The following is a 15,996-nucleotide window of genomic DNA, read 5'->3' as shown; positions in this document are numbered from 1 at the left end:
TGGCAAGTGTCTTCCATTATAGCCCCGGGCCGACCAATGCTTTTTGAGTGAATTTGGTCGTGTGAGCGTGTGTGTATATTAACTGTTGTTGTTTAGCCCCAGGTCAACTCCAATCAAGTAAACTTCAATAGTCATTCCATCTGTGATCAATCCATCTTTAAAGGAGCGGCGTAACTTCGGTATAGGTACCGGAAGTACCGGATACATTTCAAGAAAGTGTTTTTTTTTTATATGTTAGGGATCTTTTCATTTCCAAGGCCTGTTTTTTCAGATTTTTCCTACTTAACCAAAACAATTTGAAACTTCGTATACTGGTAGAATGTGTCAAAAGAAAACATAATTGTAAACCAGAATGAAAACGGAATTGTAATTTCTAAGTTTCACGTTGTTTAATAATTAGAATTTTAACCAATGGTATTCGGTCTTTCGGCTTCATATTATTTACTCCGTCTCAATAGACGTAAACGGCTATTTTGCTGACGTATTTAACATACGTGAAATGTAAACACCCGGTTACCGTATTCCTGCAGTTTCTATTCACATTTTTTTTTTATATATTATTAACTAACTTATATATTAAACTTATATATTATATAACTAACTTAGTTTTTGTAAATTTTCGTATATTTTTTGTGATTTTTATTCCTTACTTTATTCGTGTAACTTTTATTTCTGTAACTTTTTATCTTTGGCAATCTTTCGTATGTGTGTGTATGTATGTGTGTGTGTGTATGTATGTATGGCCGATTCAGTGTTTACATTATTTCGAGTTAAAACGAAAGATTACCTTTGCTATGCAGAAAATAATGAGGTTGACTCAATGGAATAATGACAGTGATCGAAGATATAGACAAAATTGTTTTTGGTAATCTTTCGTTTTAACTCGAAATAATGTAATCACTGAATCGGCCATACATACATACACATACATAGATACATACACACACACACACATACATGCATACATACATATACACATACACCGAGTAAAAAATTTCAGTTATCTCTCTCTTTCACACATTACTCTCTCTGTCTCTTCACACACACTAACAGAAGTACTTCACTTACACAACATACTTTCTGTCTCCAACACTCCATCAAACACGCGCACACAAAACACAGACCTACGCACAGCTGTCTACGTCACAAAATAGCTTTCTACGTCACACTAAGATAATGCAGTTAATTATTTCAAATGAAAACAAACAATACGATTGGTTAAAATTCGCAGATTTAATCTACCCTTAAAGTTATAACATACATTTTTCTCAAATAAACAAGTTGAAATTAGTGTTTTCTTTTGAGACACTCTACCAGTATACGAAGTTTCAAATTATTTAGTTAACTAGAAAAATCTGACAAAACAGGCCTTGGAAATGAAAAGATCCGGGGTTAGGGTTAGGGGTGGTAGAAAAGGGTTTCTGTTATCTTCAGAAATGTAAACAAAGCCACTTACGGTACCTATACCGAAGGATCGCCAAAGGAGCATTTAGAACTATATTATGTACGGTGTCCTGTTCATTTTTAAGATGATGTTGTATGATTTGAGGTTAATTTGAGTACTATTTCTTGCAGCTCTTACTACCACGTCAAGGTTCTCGTCATTCTCTTTAACCTATCATAGGCATAGACGCGGCTGTGTGGTAAGTAGCTTGCTTCCCTACCACATGGTTTTGGGTTCAGTCCCACAGCGTGACTTTCGAGCAAGTGTCTTCTACTATAACCTCGGGCCAACCAAAGCCTTATGAGTGGATTTGGTAGACGGAAACTGAAAGAAGCCCGTCGTATTTATATGTGGGTATATCCGCAAAGCATTTCATCTCAATCCTGTCTTCTTTCTGCCGCCTAAAAACCTCATCTTCTCCCAATGCGCGGTGTCACTATGTCTCTCTTTCTCTCTCTCGCTATGTGGTGTCGGTTCTCCCTCTGTTTTCACTGTCTCTCTCTCGGTATATATCTCACCTTCACTCGCTTCCACAGGCTTAGCCAATACCGCAGGATGAAAAACATCAGCTAAGTTCCCGACCTGTTTCCTCTTTTCATTGTTTTTGCAAGCCTTATTATTATTGTATCCCCATATATTAGCGTTATCGTTGTCTTTCGTCTCAAATGCTAGCTGAAGCATAAAAACTTTCACTCACAAAAACTTATTCACACCACCGCAAAGCATTTCATCTCAATCCTGTCTTCTTTCTGCCGCCTAAAAACCTCATCTTCTCCCAATGCGCGGTGCGCCCGCCCTCCCACCCCCACCACCAATACCGGTGAACACTGTTCTCACCATCTACACCGGATACTCCCTCTTATGTTTCTCTATCTGTCTAACTATTTATCAAATTTCTCTATCTATCTAATTTCTCTATCTATCTATCTATCTATCTATCTATCTATCTATCTATCTATCTTCATTCGTCTAAAATCAAACTTCGTATCTTCGCGGTGCAACCGCCCTGCCCACCCCCACCACCAATTCCGGATATCTCTATATTTTGCTCCATCTATACCGGATGTCGCTTCTCCCACCACCATTATAGGTGTCTACTCTTCGAACCCCCCTCTTCAATACGCTATTTCACCATGCATTACCCCTCTCTCGATATCCTACGTTCTACTTGCCTAGAACCTGTCATCATTTCTCTGAACCACCCCTCCCCACTGGTGCTCCCCTATATTTCTGCACCCCCCCCCCCCACATAAAAAGCACCATCCGAACGTGGCCGATGCCAGACCCCTCTGGCACCTGTGCAGGTGGCACGTAAAAAGCACCCACTACACTCACGGAGTGGTTGGCGTTAGGAAGGGCATCCAGCTGTAGAAACACTGCCAGATCAGACTGGAGCCTGGGGCAGTCCCGAGCTCCCCAGACCCCGATCGAAACCGTCCAACCCGTGCTAGCGCGGAAAACGGATGTTAAACGATGATGATGATGATGATGATGATGTATATCTGTGTGTTTGTCCTCCCACCATCACTTGACAATTGACATTAGTGTGTTTACGTCCTCGTAACTTAGCGGTTCGGCAAAAGAGACCGATAGGATAAGTACTGGGCTTACAAAGAATAAGTCCTGGGGTCGATTTCTTTGGCTAAAACCCTTTAAGGTGGTGCTCCAGCATGACCACAGTCAAATGACTGAAACAAGTAAAAGAGAAAATAAAGTATCAATTTCAGACAGACAGACAGACAAACGTACACCCGCGAACACTGAATAGATAAGAAAATTACGTTTATTTATTATTATTTTTTTTTTTTTACGAGATTCCTAATGTGAAATCGTTGAAACAGACATCATGGTTATTATCTTTATTATTATTTTATTTATTTATTTATTTTACAAATAAACACGCACTATATATATATATATATATTTTTTTTTTTTCTTCACTTGTTTATTAGTTATTTTATTATTTTGATGCCTGGAAAATAATAATAATAATAAAAATAATAAAATAACAGTAATAAACGAGTGAAGAAAAAATATATATATAGGCGCAGGAGTGGCTGTGTGGTAAGTAGCTTGCTAACCAGCCACATGGTTCCGGGTTCAGTCCCACTGCGTGGCATCTTGGGCAAGTGTCTTCTGCTATAGCCCCGGGCCAACCAATGCCTTGTGAGTGGATTTGGTAGACGGAAACTGAAAGAAGCCTGTCGTATATATGTATATATATATATATATATATGTGTGTGTGTGTGTGTATGTGTTTGTGTGTCTGTCTTTGTCCCCCTAGCATTGCTTGACAACCGATGCTGGTGTGTTTACGTCCTCGTCACTTAACGGTTTGGCAAAAGAGACCGATAGAATAAGTACTGGGCTTACAAAGAATAAGTCCCGGGGTCGATTTGCTCGACTAAAGGCGGTGCTCCAGCATGGCCGCAGTCAAATGACTGAAACAAGTAAAAGAGTAAGAGTATAGTGCATGTGTTTATTTGGCAAAAAAAAAATAATAATAATAAATAAAATGACCATCCCGAAGTACAACAAGATCATATGTTTTTTTGTAACGAGCGCAAATAGTCTTCATTTCTCACAAACACACATATGTATCTTTCAGAAATAATTATCTATCATGTGACGACGATAACCACAAAGTTCCATACTTTTCAACAACGGTTCTTTGTAAAATTAATTAAAATGCGTTGAAAAGTAATTTCGTAAAACATTTATTTATCAATTTACATTACATTATATTTTAACCGTTTTGTTACTATATTTCTGTTAAGATGCCCTCTGTTTCTCTCAATTATTTTAGATATAACAAAGAATTTAGTAAAATAACTTGGTTATCATTAAGCTAGTGTTAGGAACATAAATTGTGACTAAGGTTTGGTGGAAGATTTTAATTCAAAACTTATGAAAACAAAACATTTGTACTACAGAACCAGAGGCAGTTTCAGCCAGGTTGGTAACCAAAAGGTTAAACAAGTTTTAAGCCTCGCTTTGAAATCATTATCATTAGTTTCCATGGAGCTAGCCTTTTCTCTATGCATGAAAAACTGCTATAACAAATTATAAGGAAATAGAGCAAAGCGAGATAAATATTTAGTAAATTCCCCCTCCCACGTTCACTATTAAAAATACTATATGTAATTGTAAACATTTTGAATGCTTTGTGTTCATCAGCCTTCATCTCGAATCTATTCCATCTCAGTCAATCCAGTTAGGATCTATTCCATCTCTATCACAGATTTTTAAATTAATTTTTTTAAACTAAATAGGTTGAAACTTCAAATACTGGTAGAATTTCTCACAAAGAGCACGGTTTACTCTGAATGTTTTTGACGAAATTTCATATTTTAGAAGTTATTTCATGTTAAAGTTGTCATATTTGGGTAATCTCAACCAATCAATGATGCGTATTCTGTTGAAGAAAGCTACTGCCATTTGCAATAGTAATGAAAGAGGAACAATTCCCGGGTCATCTCTACTAAATGTCACAACTCTGCTCGAAGAATCAACACCATAGAGCAACGAGTCCACAGCTAGCTTTTTTGTTGTCGGCGTATATGTAGTTTCAAAATGCCTTATGTTACAACTATGAGATACATTATTATTGTCATGATTTTATCTTACTATAATCAACAACAAACACATTTCGTCAATATAAAAAGTCTTAGATAAAAAATAAATAACATTATCAAAACATGAAGGTAAAACAAAACAAATAGCGGCTTATACACCAGAAAATATGGTAATTGTAGGGGCGGTGACAAGTTCGCTTGCTGGCTGCTTGTTGATAGTGTAAAAGGGAGGGAAAGAGTAAGGACTGCACGGTGCTGACTAGAAAGGATAAAGGTGACATCATCTTCACTCGCTGTACGAATGGAACTGAGCAGTGACATTTAGTAGAGATGACCCGGAAGTTGTTCCTCTTTGATTACTATCACAAACAACAGTAGCTTACATATATATGATGGACTTCTGTCAGTCTCCGTCTACCAAATCCACTCACAAGGCTTTGGTCGGCCCGAGGCTATAGTAGATGAAACTTGCCCAAGGTGCCACGCAGTGATACTGAACCCGGAAACATGTGGTTCGTAAGCAAGCTACTTACCACATGGGCACTCAAATATTCACTGTATTCTTCAATCTACACTTATTTTTATAGCTCATAGGCTTACTGTTTCATAATCTGTGGCCATTTGGCCACAAAGCAGCCATAGTAAAGTTCAGTGGAATAAGAGAAAAATTTAGGAATGAGGCAGATAGTTCCTTCCTAAAACTTTCTTTTACTGTCTGTAACTCTAAAATTTACACACAAAACCATACACATGCACACTGCATTTTCTGTATCTTAAGTTCTACTCTCTCTTTTACTGGTTTCAGTCATTTGACTGCGGCCATGCTGGGGCACGGCCTTTAGTCGAGCAAATCGACCCCGGGACTTATTCTTTTGTAAGCCCAGTACTTATTCTATCGGTCTCTTTTGCCGAACTGCTAAGTAACGGGGACGTAAACACACCAGCATCGGTTGTCAAGCAATGCTAGGGGGACAAAGACAGACACACAAACACATACACACACACACACACATATATATATATATACATATATACGACAGGCTTCTTTCCGTTTCCATCTACCAAATCCACTCACAAGACTTTGGTCAGCCCGAGGCTATAGTAGAAGACACTTGCCCAAGGTGCCACACAGTGGGACTGAACCCGGAACCATGTGGCTGGTTAGCAAGCTACTTACCACACAGCCACTCCTGCGCCTATTGTGACAAAAAAAAAAGAAAAGAATTCATTCGACACTTTGATAATAATTTATCATTAATGAATAACATACCAAGTTGGCATTGGAAAGTCTTGTACAAATGGAAAATTATGTTACTGCTTTGAAGTTCATATATCCAGTGAAGATGTCTTTGCTTTGTTGAACTTTGGGCTAATGCTGTAATGTTTCTGAATGTAAGCAACTTGGCGAAGAAATCCTACTTACCAGATGTGACATATTCTACCTTTCAGATATATGTGAGATGCTAAGTTTACCAAACAAACAGATATAAGATAAAAGTACAAATCTTTTAATTTGTAAGCTGGTTATTAGTGCATTCTCTCTGGAAAGCTTAATCTATTCATCATCATCATCATCATCATCATCATCATCATCATCATCATCATCATCATCATGCCTGTGTTTTCCATACTGAATTGGATTGGTCAATTTGACAGGAGCTGGCAAGCTGGAGAGCTGCACTAGACTCCAGTTGTCTGCTTTGGCATGGTTTCTACAGCTGGATGCCCTTCCTAATGCCAATCACTTTACAGAGTGTACTGGATGCTTTTTACGTGACACCAGCATGGGTGCTTTTTACAGCATGGGTTTTTCAGAATAGATATTGGGGATTAAGGTGGCAAGCTGGCAGAAACGTTAGCACACCGGGCGAAATGCTTAGAGGTATTTTGTCTGTCGCTACGTTCTGAGTTCAAATTCCGCCGAGGTCGACTTTGCCTTTCATCCTTTCGGGGTCGATAAATTAAGTACCAGTTACGCACTACGGTCAATGTAATCTACTTAATCCGTTTGTCTGTCCTTGTTTGTCCCCTCTGTGTGTAGCCCCTTGTGGGCAGTAAAGAAATAAGATATTGGGGATAAGGAGTTGATGTATTTTCCAACCTTTGCCACTGTTGAAAGAGGCTGCAAGAGAACACTGAGCACTTGAAGAAATTACACAATGATGTATAGATTATGTTCAAAGATCACCTGAAAATGAACATCCCAAACTGGGTGGTAAAATCATTTAAGACAAATGCAGCTGATGTTGATATCCGACTGCAAGAAAGCCTTACTGAGTTGCAGTGTAAACAGACTACACAAGCTAAATCTAATCATGGGCTCAATAACTTATGGTCATGTAGTGAAATCGCTGTGAAATTCCCATTACTCTGACAGGAAATAGAATGGCCTTTCCTACTTTCTTACCTGGCTGAGTAAAGTTTTAATTGAATGTCTTTCCTACTATCAAAAGTTCACAGTTATTTAGATATTGTAAGTAGAGGTGGTTTTTATTGAAACCATTGACCTTTGAGAGTAAAAAATTTGTGAAACTGCATCAGGTACGGAAATCCCCCTTAATAAATACAGTAAAACAGTAAGATTATATATATATATATATTATATATATATATATATATATATATATATATATATATATATATATATATATATATATAATATATATATATATATATATACTGTTGTGTCTGGGGAGAGTCATTCTCTTTTAGTGCCCAGACACAACAGAATATGCTTCAACACACAAACTCATATAAAGAATCTAGCAAACCAAATCCAAAAACGAAATATATATATATATTATCATCATCATCATTGTTTAACGTCCACTTCCCATGCTAGCATGGGTTGGACGATTTGACTGAGGTCTGGCGAACCAGATGGCTGCACCAGGCTCCAATCTGATCTGACAGAGTTTCTACAGCTCAGATTGGAGTCTGGTGCAGCCATACATATATATATTCTCTTTTTTACTTTGCTAACGGATTTTATTTTTGTATTAAAAAAAGCAATAATTTTCATTTAGAAGTTTTTAATTTTCTGGCTGTCAATACAAGTTATTTGTTATGTGTATTATATGAGGAAAATAATGAATGAATTACAAACGGTTGTTTTATTGAACTTGCATAATATTTTATGTTTTCTTAAATAGAATACTGGAGAATAAATGTGAAGATAATAGACACTAATATTTTTGTGGAGTTTATTACATTAACGATAGAAAACAGATTACCTTCTTGAAAGAATTTTCTTAATATTTATTTATTGTACATTTTTGTTCAAAAATTTTCATTACAAATTATTAATTTTTAAATATTCATAGAAATAAATTTTATGATAATAAAACTAATTAAAACAATTATTTTAAATTTCATTATTATTTGATAAATAATTGCAAATTGTACTTTTATTAAAGATTTAAAAGTTTTTTTTTAATGACCTGTTTCTGCCACTAACCATTCATTTTAAAACTGAAATGCTTTTTCTGCTAATAATGTCTAGAGGCCCACAGAAAATTTCAAGATTTCAAGGGAGTCCAGGTACTAAAAAAAAAGGTGGGGTTGGAAACCATTGATTTAGCTGGTCATACAGAATGTTGATAGATTAAACTCAAGAAGGCAGTTACTTATCTACACAACAACATAAAATAATCCAACAGCTGACCATTGGGAAAACCTTTAGGATATTTAAGGTATTACATAAGTTGTTGTTGTTTGGCCTCGTATTAGTCCCTATCAAGGAGACCTATCATCAAACACATTCCATTTGTAGCTATCATCTTGTTTTCAAGAATATTATATCTAGGATCCCATTATCCAATATGCATCTTTCCTTTTTGCAAGAAATCAGGCTGTAATTTGAGGCTGATTTAGATGCTATCCTTAGCATAGAGGCTCCTTTTATTTGTTTGATTTCATAACTGGAGTAAGTTGGGGTGACTTAATTATCTTAACCTTTGACATATTATTGTCAGAGATTAGGTATCGTTGATTATTTCTCAAACTCTTCTGCCTCTTATGACAATGTTACAAACGGAATATGTTTCTAATTTCCTTTTCTTTTTTCTTATTTTACAGCCGATGTGCCATTGTGTCAAAATGCATCACTTTTCTGAATCTTTGGATGGTAAAACTGTACTTATTACTGGAGCAAATACAGGACTTGGAAAAGAAACAGCTTTAGACTGTACAAAAAGAAATGCCAGGGTGATTATGGCTTGCAGAAATCTAGAAAAGGCTGATGAAGCCGCAAAAGAAATACGTGATGCTACAAAAGATTCTGGTAAAAATGAGGTTGTCGTACGTGAATTAGATCTGTCTTCATTCAAGTCTATTCGTAAATTTTGTGCAAGGATAAATGAGGAGGAACCACGTTTAGATATTTTAGTCAATAATGCCGGAGTTTTTCGTTGTCCTTCATCATGTACAGAAGATGGATTTGAAATGCATTTTGGAGTAAACCACTTGGGACATTTTCTATTAACAACATTGCTTCTGGATTTGCTAAAAAAGTCTGCTCCATCAAGAATTGTAGTTCTGTCCAGTTTTATGTACAAAGACGCTCGGATAAACTTTGATGATATTAACTGCAAGATAAATTATAGTCGCACTGAAGCTTACAAATCTAGCAAACTTGCAAATGTCTGGTTTTGTCGTGAATTATCCAAGAGATTAGAAGGCAGTGGGGTTAATGTTTATTGTGTTAATCCAGGAATTGTTCTTACAGACATCATGCGACACTCAGTGCCACAATTTTTAAGATATTTTGATTTCATTTTCAGATTATGTTTTAAAACTCCCGCACAAGGAGTACAGACAACTTTGTATTGTATTCTGTCTGAAAAATTACAAAATGAATCCGGATATTATTATTCAGATTGCAGGCAAGAAGACCTTAATAGCAATGGACTAAATGAGGATGGAGCCAAAAGACTATGGGAAGTTAGTGAAAAGGCTGTTAAAAGTGAATAAAACAATGTAATTCTGAAAGACAATGTGTGGAGTAGATATACACTCCGAGTAAGCCAAATCAATAAGTTGACTCATCAATAAGTGCATCACCATAACCCATTACATCTTGATTATTAAATCATCCTATATATAATTTATGTAAGTTATATACAGTTGTCCCTTGATTTTGCAAGTTCCCATGCAAATGAAAACTGTTTGAGGAGAGTATGTTTTTAATAATATTAATAAAAGAAAACAAAAACACTGACAAGCTGTTTAACTCTTTCTCTCTTAAACTTGATTTAATCTTTTCATTTTCAGCGGAATCAATTTAGTCTGTTTCTCATTTGACATATGAAATTGTATTTATTCAAATGCAGTAGTGTTTAACGAAGCATTAAAAAAACCCATAAATCTAACTTAATTATTGCGTTAGTGTGTTGCCTATCCATTGAAAAAGTGAAGCAGAAAGGAAAATAAACTGAGGGGAGAACAAAATGGTGTTTCTGTATACATAAAGTAAATAAAATAAAGCAATCAGAACCACATCAAAGTGGAACCATGTAAACCAAGGAACAGTTGTATGATTTTGGTTGGCCCGAGGCTATAGCAGAAGACACTTGCCCAAGGTGCCATACATTAGGACTGAACCTGTAACCTTGTGGTTGGGAAGCAAGCTCCTTACCATGCAGCCATCATGCCTTCTCAAACTGACTTTCTTTTTTAAAGTTACTCAAAACAAAGTATAGCTGTTTCTTAAAGAGCTTGTGTAATGCTTTTTGCATTTTATATACTCATCAGCGGAGGCGCAATGGCCCAGTGGTTAGGGCAGCGGACTCACGGTCATAGGATCGCGGTTTCGATTCCCAGACCGGGCGTTGTGAGTGTTTATTGAGCGAAAACACCTAAGGCTCCACGAGGCTCCGGCAGGGGATGGTGGTGATCCCTGCTGTACTCTTTCACCACAACTTTCTCTCACTTTTACTTCCTGTTTCTGTTGTACCTGTATTTCAAGGGGCCGGCCTTGTCACTCTCTGAGTCATGCTGAATATCCCCGAGAACTATGTTAAGGGTGCACGTGTCTGTGGAGTGCTCAGCCACTTACACGTTAATTTCACGAGCAGGCCGTTCCGTTGATTCGGATCAACCGGAACCCTCATCGTCGTAACCGACAGAGTGCTTCCATGCTCATTAGCTGATTTTAGTCCTCTTTAGTCTTTCGTTTACCGTTTTCCCCAACACTCTCTCCTCCTCCTTGTACACGTAACCTTTTTTACCTCTGTAAACTTTGTCCAGTCCATACAAGCAGAGAAAAGAGGACATTAAAGTGATGCCGAATTCTGTATTCTGTCTATTCAATGTCTACATTTACATTGAGTATAAAAAAATCACCTTTGTTTTCTTAGGAAGCTTAAGGAACAATAAAATATCATTGAGAGACAAAGAAATAAACAATTTCTAAGAAATTCAAAACCTGGTCAAACTTTAAACATAATTGAGTTTTCAGATATGAAGAGTGAGCAAAGAAATACTTTTGTCGTTTTGTTGTTGTTGGGTTACTGTCTGCAATGCCAAATTTAAACCCTGCTACATCACATACAATACAACATGTTAACATGTACTTTTGAAGTATATTTGTCTACTATTTCTCAGAGGTCAGGCAGCCATGTAGTTAAATCCTCTGTTTGCTTATCAAAGTCAACCAATGTAGGATGGGCTGACTTGTGTATCCTGCCCAGAGAGCACAATGAAGTAACCTCCCAAGGCATTTAAACTACAATCTTTCTTTTCTTCCTGTTTGACAAACAATTCTTAGTATTTTATGTTTAAGTTTTATTTATTTATTCTGTTAATTAATTTTTGGTTTTTTAAAATGAAAAATGGAATAATTTCCAAATCTTTATATATATGTGTCTGTCTCCTACGATTTAGATTCCTAACTACTCCCACATTTTGCGGTGCAGTTTAACCAAAACCGGGTATCTTATAGTCGTGATTCATATCGAGCCCTTCTGGGTATTAGCGCGCGTCTACGATGAGTCTACGATTTTAGAAAAAATTTACCATCAATTTTTCCCATTTTTAATGCATTTTTGGCATATATAAGGGAAGTAACTCTCTAAAAATTCATTACTAAATCTCAGAACGTAAAAAGCTACAGTAACACCACACCCCTTTGTGGTTAGCCATATTGAGATGGCTATTATACTTTCCATCTCTAAAAATGCTTATATAGTTATTTCCCTTACAAATCCGAGCAACGCCGGGCAATACTGCCTGTTAGATATAAGATGATTTTGTTTCTGTTCCATTTTCGTTAATTTATCAACATTACAAGCACAAACACTACCCTCTTTCCTTGACTTAAAAGAAATATGTGTGTGTAGCATTTGTGCTGTGAAACACTCTTTCGAATTTGTAGTTTGGCAGTGAGTTGGAAATTCAAACCAGTGGCTTAAAATTCTACATACAGCTGGTTCTATTGACAGCCACCATGCTGCACAAGAATCTACAATCTTCAAGGACACCTTATCGCTCATAGCAAAGTAAATCTGCTCTTAGGCTCTTTGTCTAGTTGAAGAGTGAGTGAACCATTTATATGTGTTGGATACTGAAAATTCTATGTTTCTGAGAAGGCATTCAGCACAAGTGTGGGAGATTGCCAACTATGAAGACTTGCACACACACACACACACACACACGAACACACACACACACACACACACATCTAAATAGAAATAGTGATGGGACTTCCTCTTTTAATTTTTGGAAAACATCATTGTTGACTCTTACCCACCTCTGCACCTGGCCAGGTCTGAAAAGGAAAGTACTTGATAACCTTTTATTTGAAGTATCACGAAAGTGAAAGAAAACATTCAACTGATACTACTAAAATTTGGCTGTAAAATACTTATGACAAAAAAAAAAAGGAAGAAAAACAGGAGTAGAAAAAGATAAAAAGAGAAGAAAAAAGGGTAACTATTGTGGAAATATCATGATGAGAGAAAAATTGTTGAATTAATTTTTGAAACTGATATTTTTCCTGCTAAAAGCTAAATTCAAAATTCTCCTGCTAAAGGCTTTACAAAAATGCTAGATCTAGCATTGAAAATGCCAAATTGGCCACACTAGCATCAAAGTTTGTTGTGAGATAAAATATTCAAAACTGAGCACCTTTTTTTTTTTTCCGGTTAGTGTCTTATCACAGTTACAGCAAATCCTTAATTAATTAAATTTTGGTTATTTTACTTTTGATGGAACTTCCATCCGATGCTAGAAATTATAATAAGTTTTTATAATAAGCTTCCGGTCTTAAACAATAATCTGATACAATCAGGCAGCCCCGTATTAAATAACAACCATACAAACACGAATAGCAATAACACAAAAAATAACATGAACAACGTATGTGTATCCCTTTCGTTACCAACCCGGCTGAAACTGGCTCTGGCTCTGAGTACAAATGTTTTGTTTTCAAAAGTTCTGAATTAAAATCTTCCACCAAACCTTAGTCACAATTTATGTTTCTAACACTAGCTGAATGATAACTAAGTTATTTTACGAAATTCTTTGTTATATTTGAAGTAAATGAAAGAAACACAGAGCATCTCAACAGAAATATGGTAACAGAAGGGTTAAAATATATAATAGAGAAACAATTCTTAACCCTTTTGATATCAACCTGGTTGAAACCACCTCTGGCTCTGTAATACAAATGTCTTGTTTTCATAAGTTTTGAATTAAAATCTTCCACCAAACCTTAGTCACAATTTATGTTTCTAACACTAGCTGAATGATAACTAAGTTATTTTACTAAATTCTTTGTTATATTTAAAGTAATTGAAAGAAACACAGAGCATCTCAAAATTAATACAGTAACGAAAGGGTTAATACAGAAATCTAAAAAGATATTTTAAGAAAAAAAAAGTTACAGGCTGAAGTGTTTATTCAAAACTTTTGTAAATATGGAGAACTACAGCATAATTCCCCACCAAACAGGATGAGTGTAAAAACATTGTGTTTAAAACACTAAAATAAAAACAAAATGTTGTTAGTATTTGCATCTTTTAAAAAATTTCTGCTGACTCTAGTTGACATGTCCTTAAAAGAAAAGTAGTTTTGTCCTTGAAGGGAAAAAGACAAACTTTATTTTGTTTTTATTCTTTTTTCCTTACTATTTCAAGTAAACAATGATGTTATACTTTCTCTTTTTCACCCAGGGGTGTGAAATACACTGTAAATCCCCCTATTTATTCCAAATTCTGATAAATCAACAACTACAACAAAAAATTAATTCAATAACTGGCTGTGTGGTAAAAAGTTTGCTTTCCAACCACAAGGTTTTGGGTTCAGTCCCACTTCTACTATAGCCTTGTGAGAGGATCTGTGGATTTGATAGATGGAAACTGAAAGAAGCCTGTCGTGTGTGTGTGTCCTTCCCCACCACTTGACAGCTGGTGTTGGTTTGTTTATAAACTAGAAGCCCGTCGTATATATGTATATATATATATGCGTGTGTGTGTTTGTGTGTCTGTACTTGTACCCCTAGCATTGCTTGACAACCGATGCTGGTGTGTTTATGTCCCCGTTACTTAGCGGTTCGGCAAAAGAGAACGATAGAATAAGTACTGGGCTTACAAAAGAATTAAGTCCCGGGGTCGAGTTGCTCAATTAAAGGCGGTGCTCCAGCATGGCCGCAGTCAAATGACTGAAACAAGTAAAAGAGTAGTGACTTAACAGTTTGGCAAAAAGAATTAATACAATAAGTACCTAGTGTTAAAAAACAAAAGTACTTGGGTTGATTTGTTTGACTAAACCCTCCAAAGCAGTGCCCCATCATGGCCACAGTCCAATGACTGAAACATGTAAAAGATGAAGATAACTGATTTGAATGTTCATGTGTAAGGTTTATAAAAAGTAGAAGTGATGAACAAGTGAATAGTCTTGAAGATGGCGACCGAAAGTGGACAACAAAGTGACCAATAGTCACCACTGGATTTAACTGAAAAGGGAGGAAAGCCACACTGAACCATTCATAATAGAAAAGAAAAATTACATTTTTATGAAAATACTAGCAGTATCGCCCGGCGTTGCTCGGGTTTGTAAGGGAAAAAACTATAGAAGCATTTTTAGAGATGTAAAGTATAATAGCCATCTCAATATGGCTAACCACAAAGGGGAGGGGTGTTACTGTAGCTTTTTACGTTCTGAGATTTAATAATATATTTTTAGAGAGTTTACTTCCCTTATATAATAGCAAAGAAATACATTTAAAATGGGAAAAAATGATGGTAAATTTTTTTTTTAATCGTAGACTCGTCGTAGACGCGCACTAATACCCAGAAGGGCTTGATATGAATCACGATACCCGGTTTTGGTTAAACTGCACCGCAAAATGTAGGAGTAGTTAGGAATCTAAATCGTAGGAGACAGACACACAACTTCACTTTTATATAGTTTTAACTAGATAAAAATGCTGCTTCTTTTTCTATTACAGTTAAACTCAAAGAAATATTAATAATTAAAACTCATCACCATCATCATCGTTTAACGTCCGCTTTCCATGCTAGCATGGGTTGGACGATTTGACTGAAGACTGGCGAACCAGATGGCTGCACCAGACTCCAATCTTGATCTGGCAGAGTTTCTACAGCTGGATGCCTTTCCTAATACCAACCACTTTGAGTGTATAATGGGTGCTTTTACGTGCCACTGACACGAGGGCCAGTCAGGCAGTACTAGCAACGTCCACGCTCAAAGGCGGTACTGGCAACGGCCAAGCTCAATGGTGGTACTGGCAATGGCCATGCTGATTTATGAAAACTTTTAGTTTTTAACATATCCCTTTGCATTTTGTTGTATAATATTTGTTATAAAATAATTTCGAAATTAAAGCTGAAAATTAAATTCCTGATCCTGGCTATTCAGTATATAATTTAAGAATAAGGGGTACTTAAACAGGGTCATCAACCCAGTTCAGTTTCATTTATATATTTATTCAAAATGTCATGATTCAGCTTGACTTCG

General features: G+C 36.2%; 1 protein-coding gene across 3 annotated transcripts in view; it reads left to right on the top strand.

Moving 5' to 3' along the window:
* The window catches only part of LOC115210827 (retinol dehydrogenase 14-like), a 37,419-nt gene extending 27,173 nt beyond the window's left edge, over positions 1-10,246 (top strand). For all 3 annotated transcript variants that reach the window (XM_036502577.1, XM_029779574.2, XM_036502578.1), the window contains one exon: positions 9,097-10,246. In XM_036502577.1, the coding sequence (XP_036358470.1) occupies positions 9,100-9,990 (891 nt within the window). In that variant the 5' untranslated portion in view covers positions 9,097-9,099 and the 3' untranslated portion in view covers positions 9,991-10,246. The remainder of the gene's footprint in view (positions 1-9,096) is intronic.
* The last annotated feature ends 5,750 nt before the right edge of the window (positions 10,247-15,996 follow it).

Source organism: Octopus sinensis, linkage group LG4 (assembly GCF_006345805.1).
Source record: "Octopus sinensis linkage group LG4, ASM634580v1, whole genome shotgun sequence".
Lineage (NCBI taxonomy): Eukaryota > Metazoa > Mollusca > Cephalopoda > Octopoda > Octopodidae > Octopus > Octopus sinensis.
This window is presented reverse-complemented; position numbering and strand designations above follow the sequence as displayed.